The 23133-nt window shown below is 35.0% G+C and overlaps 3 protein-coding genes across 5 annotated transcripts; all 3 read right to left on the bottom strand.

Annotated features, from left to right (window-relative positions):
* Positions 1 to 673: 673 nt before the first annotated feature.
* Positions 674 to 6825, bottom strand: LOC142556057 (casein kinase 1-like protein HD16). 2 transcript variants are annotated; one of them, XM_075667274.1, is made up of 17 exons: positions 6635 to 6825; positions 5954 to 6377; positions 4783 to 4914; positions 4627 to 4700; positions 4478 to 4547; positions 4316 to 4371; positions 4156 to 4227; positions 3387 to 3481; positions 3231 to 3297; positions 2895 to 3024; positions 2535 to 2753; positions 2295 to 2437; positions 1896 to 2070; positions 1699 to 1789; positions 1465 to 1622; positions 1190 to 1378; positions 674 to 1089 (listed from the first exon to the last, which is right to left on the bottom strand). In XM_075667274.1, exons 2-17 carry the CDS (start codon positions 6344 to 6346, stop codon positions 1030 to 1032), a joined length of 2124 nt encoding a protein of 707 aa, XP_075523389.1. In that variant the 5' UTR covers positions 6347 to 6377; positions 6635 to 6825; the 3' UTR covers positions 674 to 1029. The 2 variants fall into 2 exon arrangements, with proteins under 2 accessions (XP_075523389.1, XP_075523388.1); XM_075667273.1 differs by having other exon boundaries at positions 6558 to 6820.
* Positions 6826 to 13464: 6639 nt separating this feature from the next.
* On the bottom strand, positions 13465 to 14019 carry LOC142504502 (uncharacterized). The gene has a single exon (XM_075617355.1). It carries the CDS (start codon positions 14017 to 14019, stop codon positions 13465 to 13467), a length of 555 nt encoding a protein of 184 aa, XP_075473470.1.
* A 1007-nt stretch (positions 14020 to 15026) lies between these two features.
* LOC142556058 (homeobox-leucine zipper protein ATHB-15-like) lies at positions 15027 to 22829 on the bottom strand. 2 transcript variants are annotated; one of them, XM_075667277.1, is made up of 18 exons: positions 22068 to 22829; positions 21583 to 21742; positions 21345 to 21451; positions 21006 to 21096; positions 20527 to 20622; positions 20331 to 20444; positions 20170 to 20253; positions 19936 to 20091; positions 19611 to 19685; positions 19379 to 19485; positions 19117 to 19294; positions 18842 to 19030; positions 18640 to 18720; positions 18345 to 18479; positions 17840 to 18165; positions 16997 to 17102; positions 16731 to 16880; positions 15027 to 15382 (listed from the first exon to the last, which is right to left on the bottom strand). In XM_075667277.1, exons 1-18 carry the CDS (start codon positions 22304 to 22306, stop codon positions 15236 to 15238), a joined length of 2541 nt encoding a protein of 846 aa, XP_075523392.1. In that variant the 5' UTR covers positions 22307 to 22829; the 3' UTR covers positions 15027 to 15235. The 2 variants fall into 2 exon arrangements, with proteins under 2 accessions (XP_075523392.1, XP_075523391.1); XM_075667276.1 differs by having other exon boundaries at positions 21345 to 21454.
* Positions 22830 to 23133: the final 304 nt, after the last annotated feature.

Genomic DNA, 23133 nt, shown 5'->3' on the forward strand with positions numbered 1-23133 from the left:
AGTGATTTATCGATTATTTTTTGAAAATGGGATTTATCGATTATTAGTTCAAGTTAGCATTGAGCAATCACCAGAAAACCAACTCCAAATAATAGAATAATCGAATAAATAGCAGCTTTCAATTTTGAATTTCCAACGTAGGTAGAATGTGGATTTTCTCACATTAAACAATCCAACATAGACAAATATTCCTCCTCAGCAACATTGATTTAAAAATTCCTTAAAAAAAACAGAGATTTAAAAATTATATTTTGCGCCGTGCCATAAATGTGAATGTACTACATATAAAATAAGGCCACTCCATATATATTTGATTTTTAATTGTGTACGAGTTATTCTAAAATTATGATACAATAATATAATATTTTAAGCAGTAATAATTACCAATAAGTTGTTTAATTAGTGCATTAAATTCATGTTGAAAATGGGAAAATAGTAACTTGATGACATACGAATATTAATGAAATTTCATGTTCTTTTGGTACAATGCAGCCGCCATTCCCTTAAAATAGAGCCTAAAACATTCGGAAAATTGATCATACGGTATTTTCACCCAAAAGAAAAAAAGATTCCCATGTTTTCCAACAAGAATTGTTGGGTTCCCTCTGCCTAATAATTCAAAAGGAGTCGTGTTTGGAGACACGTTAATAAATAAATTTCGCATAAAGGTACAGAAACAAGTATTAAGACATGAAATAAATATTAGAGGTTCAATCTTGTGTATGCATTAGGTCAGATAACACCGTGTTAACTCGTACAACTAAAAGAAAATTTATCCTAAATGGAACTATACACATTTTATGGCAACGAGTGAAGACAATCAATCTTCGGTTTCGCACGCAAATGAGCCATCGGTAAATTACCTTGCACGAACTACTAGCTACTAGGCTACCACTACAACTGATAGAGGTCGCAGCAACGTTAAGTTTATAATAGAACCTAGACGCTTGAGCAGGTATCCAGGTTCTTTCCAGTATAAATAGCAGTTTTGAACCAATGCAGCAACATCTTTTATAACATAGAGATTGACTACGAAACTGTACGGCCATAGCAAACGGATGCAATGTACAAGTTTTTGGCCCATTTCTCCTGTAATAAAGAAACAAAAATGATCTGTTAAGTGTCAAGGAGTCGTGCAGTAAAAGACCCCAGTAGAAAGATGCACTTGTATGAAACAGATGAAATAAACCTTGACATGTGTGCTGGGAAAAGCAGATGTACGAAGCGTCTCTTGTGTTTCATCCACTGGTTTTCTTCTTGGCATGCTCAAAACAAGTGCAGTCTGATCAGAAGTTGCTGCTGTAGCAGTTATGCGGTAACCATTGTCCCATCGGCGATGGATGCCCTCACTTGGATAAAGAAAATCTAGCTCCACCACCTGCATAAATAATTACAGTAAGCCTAGAATGTACGTAATTGATGATTTAATAAATTAAAATAGGTAATATGGTGAATAACAAACACCTGATCTGAAAATCCAGCACCCCGAGACATGACAACTGCCCATCTATTTCCAGATGTGGCCATGGATGTGACATAAAAACCTTCCTTCCACTTTTTGTTTATCCATTTAAACGGAAATGAATCGCTAACTTTGTAAGACTGTTGTAAGTACTGAGTTCCTGACTTGGACATAGTAATATCAGTCAAACAAATCAACGACGTCCACAACAAATTAACATACAATAATAAGCGTACCTTTAGACATTACTACCAATGAACTACCGTTTGTAGCTCCAGCAACTGCAGTGATGTAAAAATTTTTCTCCCACTGTTCCAATATCCATTCCTGCAAGCAGTCAAAAATTTGCTTGAAATCAGTAACTCTCGTATGTGCTCCAAGTCTAAAGAAAAGACAAAAGGTAACTACTCGATTCTCATCATCAATAAGGTACCTTGTGGAGGAAAAATGGTGAGAGCTCATAAACTTGAGCACTGAAGCCAGTGCCTGCATCCATTATTAGAGCCCACAGATTAAGACAAGATGCCACGCAACTGATGAATAGGCCATCTTCGGTACCCTTTTCGATGTGCTGGGCAAGCCTCGAGTCCATGACATTATAATGATATCTGTAATATAAACCAAAGAAATTGTGGATTGGAATTATTGAGGTGAAAGCAAAATCCAAAAAATCCAATTCGCACACTGAGGGGTGGGGTGGGGGTTGCAAACAGCAGGTAAAGTAATATGGTACGGAGTTCCCATGGAACATGGCCATTTAATAGACAATTATTCCAAAGCTCGTCAAATAATTTAATAGGAAACCAAATGCAATGAAATCAGTGGTAACTACCTCTGCTTCATGGGCCTACGAGCGTTGTAAATGCTAATCCACTGCGTAGCAGGCATCCCCATGCGAACTTTCTTTTTAGGTTGTTCATCTTCCTCATCTTCAAAAGTCAGACGTCCTCTCTTGTGACCAACCTGACAGATAAGCTACGAGTGCAAAATATAAATTAGCCGTGCAGCCAAATTGTGGGACAGGAAAAAGTTTCACAAGTAGAATTTGTGGGGGAAAATAAATAATGATCACCTTCTGTGCACCCTCAGTGTTGATTGGCCTAATTTCTGGATTTGGTCCCACAATCCCATCAAAAAGGGAGATATATTTAGCATAATTGGGTTCCTCGTCAAACTTTAAATTTACTACATGATCCACAAACAACTTAAATGGCTGTGGACAGAAGCAGCAAAGCGCCTCGGGTGAAGTCGCCATCTTTTTCTTGCAGACTAGAAACCCTTTGTTCTCACCCTATGGAAAAGCAGAATCATTTCAGAAAGAGAAAAGAAGTGAAAGGGAGAAGGATAGGAAGCACAAACAAAATAAACATATATTGACATGTTAAAAAAAATGCACATGGAGAACATTAGCATAGTTATTTCACAGACATACCTGAAATCCCTGCCAAGGTAAACGCCCACGCAAAAGGAAAATAAGCGTATATGCAAGAGATTCTAAATCATCTCTCCTGCTGCCAGTTCTACCTAAATGAGCATGAACACTTGCATATCGAACGGTTCCCCTGATGACCAGAAAAACACAAACTTCAGCAACAGCACATTATGATAGAAATGAAAAAAAAAATTACTGCTACAACAAATAATAATAATAATATTAATAATATCATTAACATCAGCCAAGCCTTCATTGTGACATGGGTGTGAATGGTAATAAACAGAAAACATAAAATGAAAACATGTAATTTTTCTAAATAAACCTCAGACATACCTAAAAACATCGGGCCGTTGGTCATAATCAACGTGCACACCGGTATTTCCATCTCTCCACCTAGTAGCTGATTGTGCAAAAAGAAATAGAATGATTTCTCAAAAATATGTTGCTAAAGTATATGAATTGATGAACCAAGACATAAATATACAGTACCTAAACCAAGATCAACCAGGTACAATTTTTTCTCATCAGTGGTCCCTGGAGGACCAAGCAAAAAGTTCTCAGGCTTCACATCACCATGGACATACCTGTAATTGTTTAAATATTAGGCAAGTCATCAAATGTATTCCTCAATTCTATACGATCAAAAGAAAGAACCGTCAAATAAAGTATTCTTATAGCACCAACAAAGCAACTTCATCTCATCTAGTGGTTCACAGATGTAAGAAATTCACCGGGAATAACATATAGGTCAAAACCCTTAACTTATTCACACATGAAAAGCTTCACCCAGTTATGTTTGTCATTCTTTTTTCTTTTCCTTTGAATCCCAAAAAGTATTAAGCATCAAACTAACAGCTACAATCAAATCTCCATTAAAAGACATCAATTGCACTAGCATCTACATATAAAAAATTAAATAGAGACTAAATATCTCCAACTGATATCCGATAAAGGCCAATAACACTGTAAAGCAAAAGGAATTTTTTGTGTTGTTCTTATTAATTTAAACTTGAAATATCAGACTTGCCCAATGAGTTTCTGCTCCTGCTTTCATTATGAAATCAGGAAAAGAAATTGGTTCACATGGAGATTCGCACGAATGAATAGAGTCAAGGGAGACATAGAAACAAAGTAGTAAAAACACTTCCATAAAGCTTTGAACAAATCACACGCAGAGATTCACCCGCATGAGTAGAGTCCAGGGAAACATAGAAACATTTGGTAAAAACACTTCCACAAAGCTTGGAAGAAATCTCACCCTCTCGAGTGCATTTTCTCCAATATAGATAGTGCTTCTATAGCAATGCATGCGACCATTTCAACAGACATCCTGAATTTGACAATATGAAAGGTTAATCAAGCATGGGAAAGTACCAATCATTGACAGAAACTTAGTATCTTAGAGATGATCTACGAACGTGTGGGAGTTATTATTCCACACATCCCACAAACTTGGTCCAAGCATATCCATGACCTGCAAATGAAATCTCCAAGTGATCAACTGAAATTCAGAAATCAAAAAGGGAGAGCAGAAAATTATAATAACAAAGCAGACTGGATAAAATCAATGACCAACATACCATCACATAATAGTCAGCTTGTCGGCCCTTGAAGTGCACTCTTGGAACACCGTGACTTCCACCCAGAGTACTGAGCACAAGATATTTTAAAAGTAAAACATACAGAGCATCAATAACTAGCACTCAAAGCATCACAGCAGATTACTTACTTGTACACTTGCCATTCGTAAGGAGGGCCGTAATTACACCCTTTACTATTACGATGTTCAAATTTCAGAGCCACCTGGTAAATTCAAGCACAAATATGTAAATATAAAAAGGAAGATCATAAAAATGTTTGACTTTGGTCAAAACAGAATACATACTTCTGTAGCCCCAGGGCCCATTCTTTCACTGATGGAACCGCCAGAGACACGGCGCCCGACATATACTTGTCCAAAACCTCCCTTGCCAAGCTTCCTCTCAGTTCTGTACATTGGTGAACCACCAACCTGAACCTGTAGCACACAACGTTAGAGTTATATTAATTTACAAAATCGGGTATCTTATATCACAATAAGCGCTCGAGAATGCAAATCAAGGTTGATTAGACTCCGCTGCTATTTCGCTTGTAAACTTCAACTGCATACAATAAAACACCTTTTACACACTCAATTCTTCGATAAATAGTCTAACTAAAAACTCTTGAGTATATATTTTTTTAAAATCTTGATGGCCCTACAAGACCAGAAAAATATAACTCCTAAGGACTGTATGCGATAAAATGGCTAGGACATTCACAACTTCAAGATAACAGCATAACTCACTTACAAACTAAACATAAAGCACAATCATAAGCATGCATTTAACAGCCAGAAAAAAAATAACAAAACAATAACACTAAGAACCAAATTCCTCAATTAGGACAAGTGGATATTTTTCTTCGCTTTACAATTCACACGAAATCCAAGTATACCAGATTGGTTTGAGTAAAAAAAATTAATTAAATGAGGAAAATTCATCGCTTGGGTGATCATGGTTTACTTATAAGGACAATGGACAAGTGGAAAGGGAGTAATCCTTAAAAGGAAAAGATGCCAAGAAGACACTCAAAAGTCGTGTAAATCTAACTGCATCAGACAACTGTTCCAAAAAAAATCCCATCCCTGAGAGGTAAACGAGGACAAAGTTATTCTTCAACAGGACATCTCACACGAGCAATATGATACAATAATCTGAGCTGACAGAACAAGAGATTTAATGCCTGTCATAAACTACAAGGTTTTCTTTAAAATTATTGCTTCCAAGAGAACATGCTTATACGTCCAAACACAAAATCTAAACTCAAATACGTTCACAAACACAATCTGAGATCCCACTTTCCACAATCAAGATGCAAAAGCTTCAACCTTCAGATACAAGCTTACCAATATATCATGAAATCAGAAAACATTTTAATCTTTCATTCCCAGCCATGCAACAAAACTTAATACCAATTGATACAGAAAAAAAATCATAAAAACATAATTTTTAATATATATGTATATAAAGTCTCACCCTTTCTGGGATAGGTGTTGCGGCTAACTCGTCATCGCCGGCATTCCCTTTGTCAGGGCTCTTCCCGCCACTTCCGTAATCATCCATCGGCTTTTCCCCAACCTCCTCTATCCTTTCTGCTTGTTCCAAAACCCTTTCTCCCTGCTCCTCAACCTCCCTAACCTCAACAGCTGCTACAGCTGCAACTACCTTGTCATCTACGGGCTCAGCAACCGCTACGGCTGCAGCTGCTTCTGCTCTTCTTCTCCTTGTTCTTGTCGCAATAGCCGCGTTTTCCTCAACAACCGGGACGATATCTTTGTTTGGATTCTGATTAATGTCGTTGTGTGGTGGCTGCTGCTGTTGCTGCTTCCCTCTCCGGCCTCTGCGCACTCCACTACGCAGCACCGGCATCGTTCATCCTCCAATTCTCATACCTTTTTCCCTAAAAATTCCCATAAATTTATCAAGATAAAGGAATACATAAATACATACGCATTGACACGTTATCCAGACACATCAGAAATTCAGAATCACTGTGTTTGCAAACTAAAATCGGTGTTGAAAACCAATAAGAGTGATGCAATCAATCAAAAAATGCATAAAAATAGGTAAAAACACTAACCAAGAATAGTGATTCGATAGCAGTAACAAGTGATGATCGAACAATCTTTGCAGAGTGATTGAGCTGAAAAAACTCACCGATCGCCTTGATTTTCCCGATAGTGATGAAAATAATTAGGGATCTGTAGAAAGAAGAAGCGATCGAATTTCGTCGATTTTAGAGAGAGGAAAAAAAACACACGATTTTGCTCTCGGAGAAGGGGCCCGGATTCTGTATGTATATGTGTACGTATATTTTCTCGATAAAAAATAAATATGTAACGGTGTTTTCCACCGTCGATTGCCGTGTAACGAACGTTGTGGATGGGAGATGGAGATTTTTAGAACTTCCATGGTTATGAGAAAGGATGGTCGAGACCAGCAGTTCTAGCCCAATGGTCTCGCTCTTTTGCTGGATTAGTCGGTTTTTCGGGTTCGATCTCCTCTCTTCGCGTGAGTTGCAATAAAAAAAAAAGTTGGTCACAGGTCGGGTTTTTGGAGTTTTGGGTAGTTTGGGTTGGATATCTTATTATTTTCGCATAGTATTTTTATTATCCGATTCCGTATCTAGTAATTACCCGATAGTGTCGGGTTTAGGTCGAATTCGGGTAGCTATCCACTTTTTTAGAACTTAGGTTTTCTCGTTTTATGATTAAAAAAATTTATTAAGAAAAAATATAATTATCAAAATAATATTATCTAATTTTCAAATCAAATTAAAAAAGAAAAATCTATATTTGAAACTATTTAAAATAGTTAGTAATAATTAACAAATTGTTTTTAGAAAAAATTATTTAAATCAAGGCATCAAACAGACTAAATAGAGACATATATATACTTTTTCAGTCCCACTTAAACTACATTTATTTTTGTGGGTTTTGTCTATTTGATCGGTATTTTAATTCGGTTATAGTTAGTAGCGGAGGCATTAGGTATTTGTCATCTATGTTTGATAGGCTTACAAGGTGATTTACGATTTAAAAAAAAATTTGACATACTATCTTTATATATAATTCAATACCAAGTCTAAGATTTTTTTTTTATAAAAAAATAATAATTTGGGTTTTTGGGTATCCGATCAGGTAGTTCGTGTAGACATTTTCTACTCGAATACAACTAATTACCCGATTTACTCGAAAAAAAAGGCACCTGATCGGATTCGGATCGGGTAACACGAACCGATTGCCCATCCCTAATCTTGAGGAGGTTGAGTTAGAAAGACGAAAAGGGTTTTAGCATCCATGTTTTTAGAGGAAGAAAAGGGGCAATGATATGCACGACAAATTTGTTTCGTTTGAAATTGAAAATGTGTGTTCGGCCTAATTTGTTTGAGATTTTTTGATCGGATGTCAAAAATAAAGTTTATCCATCAACTTGAAAAGAATTCGTGAAATCGGAGTTATGATGTTTTTCAGGTCTATGAATCGAAATATGACTAGGGGTGGGTACGGTACAGTATACCGTACCGAACTACGGTACCGTATATCGTACCGTAAATATCAGTATGAAAAGTTTCATACCGATACCGGAAATTCGGTATACCGAACATTCGATATATCGAATTTTCGATATGAAAAAAATTCATACCGGATACCGTACCGACACCGAAAATTTTGTCGATATACCGAAAAAAAATGTCGGTATATACCGAAATACCGAAAAAAAATAATTTCGTACCTGATACCGATATCAAAAATTTAGGTACGATATGATACCGTACCGAAATTTTCGATATATTGATTTTTTCGATAATTTTTCGGTATTTTTTTCCCACCCCTAAATATGATTTGAAAATTTTTTTGCATCGAGTTTTGGTTTACTTAAATGAGAATTAGGCCACCGTCAATTCAAACCCACCCGACCCAATTATAATTTTTCAAAGTTTGACTTGTATATAAAAGTGTAAATTTTTTTTACAAAAAAAATTATAAAACGTTTAAAATTTGTTGTAGGAATAAATATACATTTTGAAAACTATTCCATAAAAAAATATTTTTATAATTAAAAAACTTAAGAAAATGTATTTTATTTTAGAATTTCAAAAAATACCTCTTAATTATTCTTTAAAAAATATATTTGGATAAAATTTAAAAAAAAAAATCGTAAGTTTTTACAAAAATCTTGTCAAGATACGTACTTCAATTTTTTGCACATGTTAATTACTAAAAAAGTTTTTAAAGTACATCTCTAAATAGATCTCTTAAAAATAAATTTATATTTAAATATTCGGGTTATTCAGTTGATCTCAATATACCTGAATTTCGTAAAGTATAAAGTTTTTTGTTGTTTCTAAAAAAAATAATTTCATTCTTCTTTATCTTTTTCCTATACTTGGTTTCCACTTATTTTCTTCTATTTTTGTACTTGCGAGATTTTAATATTTTAATTAAAATGTATTTAATCCTCTAATCAGTATTTGACATGGAGTATAAACAATTTGAATAAAAAGAAAGCTTGTAAAATAAATATTGAAATAAAAACAACATAGACAAACATGAGTTGAAGCTTGAAAAACACAAATACTACTATATTTTTACATGTTAATGTTAATTGTCAAATGAATCTACGACCCGATTCATGAAAAAATATTATTTTTCATCATCGTATATATGGATTGAATCAATCTATTACACGAATATAGCTTGAAAAATATTTAGACATCATTCTATCAAAACTCACGACTTCTTTACAATACAAAAGTCAAATTCAAAGTAGGGACTACCAAGTGAATATATTTAAATTTCACTTCACTTAATTCAGTGTTACTAGGTCGAGTTCCGTAGTGGGTAAACGGGTTGGACCCTGGCCCAAATTGAAGTAATTTCAAGACACTAAGTTGGGCCCATTGTTTCGATCTGTGGTCTAATTGGACAACACGTTCGGACTTTTGCTAGCTATAATAACTACAATAGCCATAGCAGCCGAACTTTATATGATTCCGATATGTATTAAATCTTTAACATTATACCATGAGGATTTGAATCTTTAAAAAAATATCGGAATCATATAAATTAGAGAATGATTTGAATTTATATGATTCCGATGTGTATTAAATCTTCAACTGAATATAGATTCATAAATCATAGCACAGATTTAAGGCGAACCAATACGAAAAGTTTATCTATTCTAACGAAGGAATATGAAAGACTCGAGCTTGAGTCGATCATAAGTAATTTCTTAATGGGTTATCTAGAGCTTAGGAATATGTCATAAATTTTATATATCAATGAATGTTTAGTGATTTTTTTTTAAGATGAATAATATAATATTAATAAATATACTTTTTATTCAGTACATGATTTTTTTTAAAAAAAATAAAAGATAGATAAACTATCGGTATTACCATGAATTATTGTATCAATACAGTACTCGATGTTAATTGGGCATCGGAAATAAGATTTTGTTCTAAATTTGATATCTTGATGTCTGATAAGTTACAAAACCATCACCCAATTTTTCTACTTTTAGTCGAGCAGAAACTAACCAAATTATAAAATTTAAATCCAGAGATCGCCCAAGATTGATTGGTGCTTAATCCACAACACATATTAAAGGTGTCCAAATTGAATCTGACGAGGAACTAATATTGGAATAAAGGGCTCAACTTTATAATAATTATTATTAACGTGCCAATTTTTTTTTTTTTAGATCGATTTAATCAATTAGCTCTACAAACTCCATGATTCATAAGCCAAGTTTGTTCAGGTACAGAATATCAACTAATTTTATTGTTGCATGTATACAAGATTACAATCTAATCTATAATATATACACACACATTTAGGGAATGAAATTTTCTGCTCTACTTGATGCTCCAAATCATACTATATTCAAATAAGTTTCGTTCACACGAATTATTAAAAATTAAATGCATCAAACATTGCACATAAACAAATTACAATAAATCACAAACATTTGATTCAACTTTTTTAAAAAAATAATAATAAACAATAATCGTGCTTGAGATATTTTTTTTAAAAAAATAGATAAATCGAAAATAAATTTTTAATAAAATATAACACAATTTGAAATACCAAGTGAAACAATATATTTCGAGCGGCAATGTATAAGCTCATCAATAAAATTCATCAAGAATTTAATATATTTAAAAGATTATACCAAGTTTTAATATATATTTTTCTCTCACGACTCTTAATATTGTGTTTAAATTGCGCCTCCACAAATTAATTAGAATATGCATGATACTAATTAAATATCAGAAATATATCGTGCACAATTCATATATATATATATATATATATATATATATGAGGAGAGTTTGATTTGTTAATTCTCAGAGTTCAATAATTGACCACTAAACCCCACACCACACTTTCCCCACTTTTTTTGGGTGTCACTTTCCCCACTTTAATTACCTTTTTCCCCAGGTTTGATGTCTTTTTATTTAATAATCAAAGTTGTAAATTTGTTGGCCATTATAAGCACACACATATATAATTATATAAATGCCGATCAAATTCCACTTTAAAAAAGGTTTAACGATAGTGCTAACCTTTTATATGAGTCTGAAACTCCTTAACTTAGACGAGAAAGTAAATCGAAGAATATGCACGAATAAACAGGGATCCGAGTAAGAAGATAACAAAAATCAACCCCAGAGCATATCCCAAAATATTTCAATGAGAAATATGTTTCACACGATAATCGATCTTGCGACGTCGAGGAATATCAGCCCATGTCAAATTTCTGAAGCAACAAATACTCAGTGCTTGGAATATGAATGCTATGAGGCTTGGGCGAGAAAGCAGGTCTAGGACTATAATAATATTAAATTTTATCAAAAGACACAATAATATAAGAACTCAAAACAAAAAATTATTTAATTAGAAAAAAATTACTCAAATATCAACATTCGATGTAAATAAATAAAATAAAAACCAAAATTCACTGAGACGATGCAGATAATTCTATTTCTATGCTTTTCTGGTGTAGGGCACAAATTAATCATATCAAATGATTCAAATGACATGATGTTATTACTACAATTACTCTATATATAAATGAACAATAATATATGCATGCTTTTCTTAATCCATTACATACTTAAATTCATCACAACCTTATTTAATTAGAGATTATATTAATGACTTCGAAACATTACATAATAATCATGAAAAAAATATATATATGCAAACATATAGTTATGAATGAAAGGATTTACTTTACAAATACATGTAAAATTCTTTTTTTTTTTTAATTATTACTTTAGGTAAAAGCTATATCGATTTTTCCCATATTCAGCTCCCATTCACAAGATCGATCATATGCAAACACAGTTAAGTTAATTAAATCGATCGAATTAATTAATTAAACGAAATGCAAATGTTGCTCTCTCAAAAGTTGCAAATGATAACGGAAATATAACAAAGAAATGACAGCCTAATGGGGTCTAATAAAGAATGAAAAGCAACGAACGTCCAATAAATTTCTGATTTCCCACCTTTTCACCATGCCAATTTACCTATACTTTTGACCTTTCTTTCTTTTTTTCTTGGTGCAATTTCTGCCAAAAAAAAGTTTAACCCTTAAATAAGATTCAGCTTTTTCGAAGAATTAGTTCATGTCCACAAGAAATCTCGAAATAGATTGATTATATATGCAGCTTATTCTTCAAATTGATCTGAAACGGAACCAAGAAATTGAAAGATTAAATAAAATTTAAAGCAACGTAAATTTGAAATAATCTTTTTTTTTAATACATAGTAATTTTAAATGCAAAAATATGACTTAATCATGAATCTGATTAATAAGTTAGGTTTGTGTTTATTGTTAAACACACGTGATGGATTTGAATATTAATTCCACTGAATTCAAATTAATCCACCAATATACTATCCTTATGCAGTCACGAGAAATATCTAAAAAATATTAAAATAAGTTTGATTATGGACGAAAGTCCCAAAATTACGATCGAGTTGAAACTTAAGAAAAATTAACATTAATTAATTATGATATATGTGGGTACCCGTAATTTACCTGAAATTAAATAATCATATATGGCTGGCGATGTCCATATAATTAATTAAATAAACCAAGTAATAATTGTCTGTTGTCCATAGAATTAAGTAAACAAACCAAGTACTTAATTCTGTTATATATATTTTGTAATAATTCCAAGGAATTGTACAGAGACAAAAAATTTCCACCAAGATATTAGGAGCTAATCAACTCTTTGAAAACGCACAGATATTATACACATTTTATTTCATATCAAAATGTCACCCAAAAATACACGAGTAGTTCTTTTGTGAGACGATCTCACGAATCTTTATATGTGAGACATGTCAACCCTACCGATATTCACAATAAAAAGTAATACCCTTAGCATAAAAAGTAATATTTTTTCATGAAAGACCCAAAAAAGAGATCAGTATCATAAAATACGATCCATGAGAACGTCTCATACAAAATTTTGCCAAAATAAAATGAGAAACAAAGAGAAACTTAAAAGTCGTTATCTTTTCTTTCTCAAAAAAAATTTATTGTATAATGATGGTCGACGGAAAGTATAATTTTTTTAGAAAAAACATAAATTCATTTGAAGAAGTACTTGAATATTTTTGAAATGATTTTACCAAAATTATTTCAGACAGTAAAAAACTTAGAATTTCTAAATATCGGGGATTCTTTAATACATTAGTATAATTATATAAGGCTGGTCAGATGAAATATTCACCATAAAAAAAATTAAGATAAAAATAATCACAAATAAAAATATAATGATCGGTGTCAATAAAAGAGACCGAAACAAATAGAAATACACTTTCTTTCTTCTTTTTTATTAATTATTGGTACATGCAAACGTGCATGAAATTTTGGCGACACCTCCAAAACAATTATCTTCACGATTTGTTTAGAAAAATATTAATTCAAAGCCAACAATGTTTATTTCAAGATTAATTTATTATTCATGCATTTTGTCTCTTCAAATCTTTATAAAACTTCATAATAAACTCTTCTGCAGCTTCATCCACGCGATTATCTCCATCAATCCTATCATCGCTCAGTGGAAATGGAGAGTCAGTTATCCTCAGTTTCCTTACCATCGGGCTCGGCCCAAATCCAGGCAAAGCCGGTGACGCCGCCGCGCTGTTGATCATCTCCAGAGCCGCTGCCAGTAAATCTCCATCGATGGGTGGCGGCGCGTGTGAGTGTTTCCGCTTTTTGATATGAAAGCTTGGGAGGTGGAATATAGGGTAAGCTGGGCTGTTACTGCAGCTGAACTCGTACTCGAGTTGGCCTCCGGCGTCGTGAGAGCGGCGGCCGGAGTAGGAGGCGGCAGCAAGGTGGTGGTGGAACATGAGGTTGTGTATGGCGGCTTTTCCGGCAATCTTGCCACGTTGAATCATCATGTTGAGATCTGAAAACAATTTGCCCTTTGATATGCCTTTACGTAGCATGAAATATAGGACTCGGACTCTGCTCCAGAATTTCTTGGCTATAATTGGTAGATTCGGCTCCATATCTTTTCCCGTATTTTTTTGGGTATCTTTTTATAATGTTTTTGTGGGATTTTTTTTTGGGGATGTGTGTGTTAATTCGTGGGGAGGAAGAGATCGTTGAAAGAAGATTGTTTTGATTTGACGAAGTTTGGTGACTTATGAGCGGGGGTATTTAAAGGGGGCTCTGCCTCTTAGATAGAGGTGAGAGCACTTATGGTGGTACTTTGACTAAAATGACCTTTTAAGTTTTATAATTTAATTCATATTATAATTTTCATCAGTTTCTTTCATTTTATAAATAATATTTATAAATCTTTTATCGAATAATATTTATAAATCTTGTACTGAAATAACTAATGTCGCTTTCGCTTTAGGCTTTAGAGCCGTTGGCACGAGTAACTCAGAAATTTCGTGCCTAAAGCTTTACTTAGCAGCGGAGGTTTTGGACAGATTTGACAAATATTCACACTAATATATGTTAAGACCGTCCACCTTCCAGCTCTGAAATGGGATATTAATTGATTAAATATTTTATAAGTATAAAATTTTAAAGAACTAAAAGTGATCGAAAATCTTGTTCTGAGGGAAAGATTTTTCCAAAACTGAATGAAAACAAATGCACCAGACTTTTTACCCGCTGCTTAGCCTAGCTGTACACCACTTGTGTTAATAACATTAGCATGGCAACTCAAGCCTGTTAAAGTTCACTGGCTCCATTCGCCTATAAAAGAGTCTAAAGCCAACATGACTTGCATTTACAACTGTTAATTATGTACTAAAAATAAAGGCCACAATTATATATTTTAATTGCTAAATAAAAAATTTAAGCCAAACTTTGATTATTATTTTTATAAACAAAAACTCAATTAGTCATTTAGCTTTTTGTTAGGCCAAAACGCAGGAAAAGCCACTTCGTTTACGATATTTTTTTTATAATATATACTTTGCGATTCATGTATTTAGATTACAAAGGCTATATTTACCTTGTATGCCAAGTGTACTTTGTAGCTTTTTTGATCAAGTAATATATCTTTATTTACTGATAAAAAGCAGTGTAACCCGAAGTGGATAGGGGTTGGTTACAGGTAGAAAACATAATAAACCACATCCCAAAAACAACATTAATTAGTTACCACAACTGTCATCAGAAGCATGATCTAACATAGGAGTTTTAGTGCCAGCACAAACGGAGGACAATTGAGTCGTTAGAACTATTTCAGTGATGGACACAGTAAAATCAAACAAAAGACCAGTTGACGAACATGAAGCAGAGGCAATGGACATTATCATCTTCATTCAAGACCTTCCAAGCCACCGCTCTCTCATAAGAGATCGGCCTGCCCATGCTCGACACACAGATGCCACCTTGAAGAGATGCAACACCCTGTTCAATACAGTTGCCAGAGAAAGGAACATCAGCTTCAAAGTTTGCAAGGCCAAATTCTGTCAGATCACCAAAAATATATAGCTTGCATAGGGGGAAAAAGCACGATGCATTGATAATTCAGGGTTTTATGAGCACAGTCGATCAAAAACATATTATTCTGTCTGATTTCATTGGTGCATCATTATTCTAGCTAGCTGCTTAGATCACAGCTTCACGTCATTATCTTTAGACTGGAGAGAAAAGGAAGCAACAGGCGATCAACGCTGTTAAATTTTTCTTAGATCTGATCGGCACTTGGAAAAAATCATTACATTGGATTGCAAGAAAGCATATATGAGTTGTGTGCTAGCGTGGTCAAAGTGCACAGGATTCGAAATAAGAATTACTCAACTTAACAGGTTTTATATATCTCAAAACACACAAAATTCACCCACATAACTAAATACCTGGCATGCTACGAGTTTAATATTTATCATAGAGCACTTCAGGCAGCATTCTTTAAGTATAAGGTTTCGGGAGTTGATCATCAATCAAATGATTCCATTAGACAATGATAACTAACACGAGCTACGATGAATCTATTCATTATGTAAAATGACTTGGAAATTAACTGACCAGAACAGCACAAAACTATCGCTGTCAAGCCGTTGAAACATCACAAGAGGGCTAGAGTTTGGCAAGCGGTCAGACTTTGGACGGGCAGCTAGAGTTGTTGAGAAACTCATGCCCAAAGGAACCCAAGACGATGAAAACAACTCGGACTAGAGAGACAGTCAGAGTTGGTGCGGCTCAAAAGTGGCGAGAGTTCACAACGATTCAAGTTAATGGGGCAGCTCAAGTTAACGAAAAGTGGTTATAACAGCTAAAAAGCAATTCACGAGAGAATCAAGAAATTCTGGAAGACTTATATGGTGAGAAAACAATAGGAGGCAGAGATCTTTTTGAACAGAATAAGGGTTTCTTATTCGGGGTCATTTGTTCGGGGGAATTCTCGGGGTATTTGGAGAGAAAACAATAGAGACAGAGTTTAGGTAGAAGAGGAATCGTGAATTGGGAGTTGTTGGAAATCTGTATTCTGGAATTGTACTGTCAACGAGATGGGATAAACACGTACTCTTCTTCCCGTTGATGTAGATCAATTTGATCGAGCCACGTAATCTTGTGTCTCGTTACATGTTTTGTCCATGCATGTTAGTGCCCGTGATTTCATATTGAGTACTGTGTAATCTTGGAAAGTCTATCTAAAATTCAACGGTTTGCTTTTCAACATAACCTCGGATAAATTTCTCATTTGTTCTTTTACTTAACACATTAATTTTAGTTCGAGGTATCGAAATTCTCTAACCTGATTCATTATCTGCGGAAACTGAAAGCAAAGATTTTTCCTTCCATGATCATCAAATATCTTTTCCAAAGGTATGTCTTGAAGCGCAAGAAATGTCGTCTCAAGCATGTCAAGACCGGCTTGGTTCGAAAAAGTAAAAACCGGCAATGCCTGCAAAAGTTTTGAAGTTCCATGCTTAAATAAGATCAATCAGAACACATGCTATATTATTCTCTTTATATATATTATAAGACGGGATATAAAAAAGGGCATGTAGAGAAAGTTACCTTCACTGAGCAGCACATAATGGCATCTGAGTAATGCCAAAGATCTTTGAGAACCAAGTTGTTGCCTTCACCGTTAAATTTGAGCAGCTCAGTACCCATATAGTTTCTACAAAGATAATGAAATGAGCAAGTTAAAACTGTTATAATAAACATATAACATAATTGAATACATACATTTGCTCCGTTAATAGCAATTACAACCGCTTTGGATACAAAAGCCACAACTTAAATAACACTTTAAGTAGGGTGGGCTTTAAAGTACTTTTCCATTAAAAAAAACTAGTAGTTCTAATTTATAGCTACAAATATAATAGTAAAAATGGTTTTTTAAAATTAAGTTTTATGTAAAATCTAAAACTGAAGGGTAGAATTCCACATTTTCCACTTCTAAAATGTTCATTTCTACAAGGACTTCAGCGTTCAAATCTCACTTTTGTTTTAAAATGCGCATTGGTTTTTAACAACACTTCTATTGGAGTAAATTCTCCATCTATAAAAAAGCATTCCTTGTGTGGATTGCATTTTCATAATGTTCAAGTTTTCACATTTCTTCGTTACTGCCACACTTGAAACATTGGAGCTCCTAAGATTACCAAAAAGGCTTACTTATGAATATATCTAATGCGTCATTGTTATCACTTAAGCATGAGAGTAGATCCAAAATCCAAAATACTAGTTTATCAAGTGGAAGAGTTTAAGTTAACAGGTCACTCCACCATTTGGAACTGCTAACAGTTAAATTCATATATAAAAGTAAAGTTGCTTTGCTCATAAAATTCATACATAAATCTTTAGAAATATGGCATTCATAGAAATATGGCATTCAAGCACTATCTAGAAGACCTGTAACTTCGGGCGATCCAAAGAGCAAGAGTATGTGCTTCAGGAGTTCCAAGCAGTGGTCGAAGATCAGCATGAGAACCTAGAGGTGATGGTGAGAGAGCGAATGCAACCCTTTGAACAGATGATATAATGCTACGTAAATACTGTCGGGCCATTGAAGTAACACTATCTTGCATGTGACTTTCGAATGCAAATTCAAATGCAATAGAGACAACAGATCTAGAAGCCCCACTGCTAAGAGCAAGGTCTTTTGAGGGCTTGTTGCCTGCTGCACCAGTCTCAAGAACGGATGCCAGATCCAGGGTGCGATTTGGGCTGGACAACTCCTACTTAGAATTGGAAAGAGTTTATCAAGGATCCATCAAGTGGGAACTTACAACAATACGACTTTTATGATCAAACGATATGACTATAATCAGAATCATTGTGCGTACACTAGGCATTTAGTCCTCTTAGACATATTTCTGCTCGAGAAAAGGGAAAAAAATTGACTGAGAACATTAACCTTTCCAGAATCAAGTGGAATGATACGGAAACCAGAGGGCAGAAGAGGAGCATTGTCAGCAAAAGATGGATCAATAGGGGCAAATATGAGTTCAGAGCATGTGCCAACAGCATTCTCATCTGTCCCGCTACAGAGCTGCCATATTCCAAAATCAAATGCATTGATAACCTCTTGATCACAGAAAATAATTGCATGAAGATAGTTGGTAACTTAACACTCGGAATGTTAAAAGAAAACATGAAAAATACTCTGCACTTTGCTGAGAAATATAACAAACAGGGAAGGAAACGATTACCTGCAAGAGGAACACATCTCTCGGCATCATTGCAACATCGGAAGAATAACCAACACCTTCGAGCTTAATTACTTCCAGCAGCTATTACAAAATGGGAAATGTGTGTAAGTCGCAACACAGTGTGCGAAATGTGTGTAAGTCGCAACACAGTGTGCGGAAGGCCAACACCATGTTACACTACCAAGAAATTCAATACACTTGCCTCTTCATGCTCAATGGTTTGAGACAAAGGGAGGATAACATGACCCCCAAAATTACCAACTCGAGGCTGACCTAAATAAGTAAAAGGACCGGTTTTGACGGCAGTGGCTGCATAAGCATCAATGTTGTTGTCAGCCCATTCAGATCTGTGCTCTCGTAAAAATCTTAATAGTAAGGCAGGAGGCACATTCTGCACGTAGAAAAGGATGGATTGAATGAGATCAGAAATTGAGAAGAAGAAAAAACCAAATAGAAACAAACATGTGGCGAAAAGACCTGTAAAAGCATAGATGCTTTGGCACATAAGACAGCATCACAAATGGATGTACATCCATTTGAGCCCACCAATTTTTCAGGATTGGAGTTGACAAGAATAGTAACATCATCCACACCATCATTGCCTATAGATGCCCAGCCCTCATCACTGAATCCATTAAGAGCTTCATTGAATCCCCTGTAAATGATTGCACATATTTGATATAAGGAATGACAAATAGTACTAACGATGAAACTAAAAGGGCGGAAAATGGTAACCAACCTGCTGAGCTGATGGCTAAGTGCACGTAGAGCTGGTGGCCGTCTGCCCCAGTTGGTTAAGCTGGCCTGTGAAATATCTTGAGATATTTGCCTAAGCTGGCAAAGAGCCTGTATTGGGTGATAAGAAGAGAGCAAAGGCAAAACACATTAAAATCGAAAGAAAATACTAGAGGCAATCTATTTTGTGATTCAAGAGTTATAGAGCATTCAAGAAAATAGCTTGAGTCCCTTACAGCCATCGTGGTCTTTTGAGCAAGCATAGTTGAAGATTCATAAAGTGGGCGCAGAACCTCAGGAACACCGGATGCCTAGGCAACAAAAAATATATTAAAAAAAGTATGTGCAGTATAAAACAATTTCTCCAACTATCAGTTCATTAATTGGAACAGTTGGTCCCATTGTCAATAAATTAAAAAATATATACAGCTTTGTTCATCACAACATTAGACACTCATTTATACTCATTTCAAAAATAAAATGGAAATCTACTTCTAAGAATGCAAAATCAACAAGTCGACCACAAGGCCATACAAAGTTGTAAATGACACACAAAAGTACCTCCAAGTTCATGTGGTCTACAATGTGGATAATTGACCCTCCACCCTCGCAAGGTCTAATAAGGTAACCACTAGGCAACATTTCTGCTCTCACAAAGTTCCGCACAGGTGGCATGCTTGATCCATTCTGAGTATCGCTAAGTGATCTTTCACAGACCTGAAATTGCTCCAAAACCTATAGAAAACTTGGAAAATGAAAAACCACTAAATTATGGGCTGAAGAAGGGTTGCTTACCACTAGGCTGCCATCATCCAAGACTGAGGTATACCGCAACAACCAAAAATCACGACCTGGCGCCAGAGTCGTTGGCGCATACAGCTATATTTCATGATCCCATTAGTGTATTTACAAATTATAACCAAAAACTTTGTGTGCTAATATTAATATACACCAACCTGCATGTATAAAATTTCTATGGTCCCACCACTCGCAGTAGGCAGCACATTGAGCACATCCACAGTACGGCAATCGCGAAACCATGAAGGTCGATCCTTCAGCATTTCCACAACCTAAACTAGACCTCGCGATTAATTTCAACCACAAAAACCCGAGAAAAATCACAAGGCTAGAGAAAGAATGAAGGAAACTAACCCTGTTGGGCTCTAGACCAACCAGGCCACAAGCTCTTGCTGCCACGCCAGTGCAACCATGAGAAATAGAGATGATTCCAATGGAATCCGGACCAGGCTACTCAAAATTTAGGACAATTCAATAGGGGAAAAGGGTTACATAGAGTTCAAATAGCAAAAAAAAAAAAAAAAACAAAAGAAGCAAAAAGTCCACACATTTCTATTATCATGTAAAAAATGTTTGCCCCCACTATCGCAAGAATCTTGACTGAGGCCATTGTTTTGTAATATTCTTCTATCAAAACTAGAAATTAATCTCACTGATCATACTTAGAAGAGCATGAAGAAACATTATATATCTTCTGACATGTACAGATAAATAATCGTAAGTGAATATGTCATTTGTAATAATAATGCATATCAGTGTATTACGTAATTTACCCAAGAATTATCAGAACACGTGCGAACACTTAAATTTAACAAATTGAATATACATGTTACCTTCATTCCAGGCATCTGAACCCACTCAACAGCAGTTCCAGTGGCCTTCGAAATAAACTCTGTTAAAGTCACTTCTGCAATGGACAAAAGCCTGGAAAATAACCAAACAAAATTCCATAAGCTTCCCCCATACACACAAAACAAATTGATTCACATGGTGGAACAACAAATATGCTCCCATTACATCAAGAAAATGACCTAACAGCCATAACTCTACCCAGTGGTGGACACCATATGTATTGAAAGGGTGGCAAAAAACATAAACAGCTCTCTTTTTTTTTTCACATTTCAGGAACTACACCGCTCACTCTTGTTAGTTCTGCTCCTGCAAATACTCACCCTGCAGGACTTGTTGCATCCCTTGGTGGATGCTGAGGCGCCAACTGATGTTGTTGACTACTCGATACCACCGATTCACAGCTGGTGCCTTTCGTCATAAGTACATCCTGCTATAGGAATACAATCAAACCTGATTTTTATCTTCATAAACCTCTTCAAATTCATTCACAATTTCACCGAATGAAGCCATGTAATCCATAAATTACAATAGTGAAACAAATAGAGACAAGAATCTGACGCTGGGGGTATGTTGGCGAAAATAACTATTTTCATACACCAATTGGGACACTTGTTTCTGCAGCCTATCATTCTCCTCCATCAAGAGCCTATTCATGGCTGTGAGCTTCCTATTCACCGATTGAAGCCTTGAGGACTCTTTCCTTTGCTTATCTCTACATCTGCATTTCAGGAAAACCATATATAAACTTCCAACCAGTAGAATTCATCACAATTTTAATTAAGTCGTTCATTATTTAATCATAAGGACAGGCGCCATAACACGAAAAATCTTCAAATATAGAGCAACTTCCTTAAGATTGTGATCAATCCTCGATAGAAATCATGGGTTCGAGTATAACAATCGAATGGATCTTGAATCAGAACCATACATAAAAAAATCATAGGTAAAAACCAACAGTATCAAAAGCACCAATGACTAAACTCTGAACTACAAATTTCAATCTAAGAACGCTATGCTAGCAGAATTGATAATCAGAAAACTACCTTCTGTTCTGGAACCAGACCTTGATTTGCTTCGTCTCGATATTGGATAAAATGGGGAATTCTCTAATAAGCTGCTGCCGGCGCATTGAACTCGGCTTTGGACACTCATGATACAACTTCTCCAGGACTTCAACCTGCTCAGGTGTGTAGCGGACATATTTTCCATTGTCTATGCTCCCGGCTGAAGCCGATGACACTGCTCTAGACATCTTGTTACCGTCTTTACGAGACATAGCCATCTTTCACGACACAACTTTAACTTAATCCGAGAAACTAGAACAAACAATGCAACACACCCTCTAACCTTCCAAATCTTCAAATCTAATCCCAAAAGTTCAAAACTTAGGGGCTAATATATAAAAAAAACGCCTTCTTGAAAATAAAATAGACTTTAAATAACAGAAAAATATCTGAACAACTGAAAAACCAGTAAGCTGAATCTACTACAAATCAATAACCATGGCACAGCAACAACAGGAAAAACCTCAACGCCCAACCTAGAAATTCACCCAAAAAATTTACATCATTTTTGTTTCCATTAAATATGCCTCCAATCCCACCAAATTGTCTTCGTCATAACAAACAATTTAGCACCCATCCAAGAAATTCATCCAAGATCGGAGCTTTGAGCCTCACATTTAGGATCCAAACAAAAGGGAACCAACCACGGATAACATCTCCGTCTCCCTTCTCCCAAGATTCTTTTTCCACTTTCTCAAAAATCAAAAGCTTTAGTTCACCCCAAGAAATACGACACATGCATTTATTGAAAGCATAAAAGCGTATTTTAGCTTATTAGTTAGTTGTTGGTCTTGGGTACATATAAATAAAAACTCACTTGTGTAAATTTACTTACAAGAACTATATTTCAGAAAATGAGATTTCATTCTCGCATGCTCTGTTACTTTTCCATTGTTTCTCAAATTTCAACATGGTATCAGAGCTAGGCTCAAGTGTTGATAATTGAGTTTTTTTTCTCGATTGATCACAATTTTGATTCGATTTCTCTGCAATGACGTCTGTAAATTCTTCGACAACCACAATTGATGTGTTTGATCCACTCTAC

The sequence above is a fragment of the Primulina tabacum genome, chromosome 9 (assembly GCF_025594145.1).
Source record: "Primulina tabacum isolate GXHZ01 chromosome 9, ASM2559414v2, whole genome shotgun sequence".
Classification (NCBI taxonomy): Eukaryota; Viridiplantae; Streptophyta; class Magnoliopsida; order Lamiales; family Gesneriaceae; genus Primulina; species Primulina tabacum.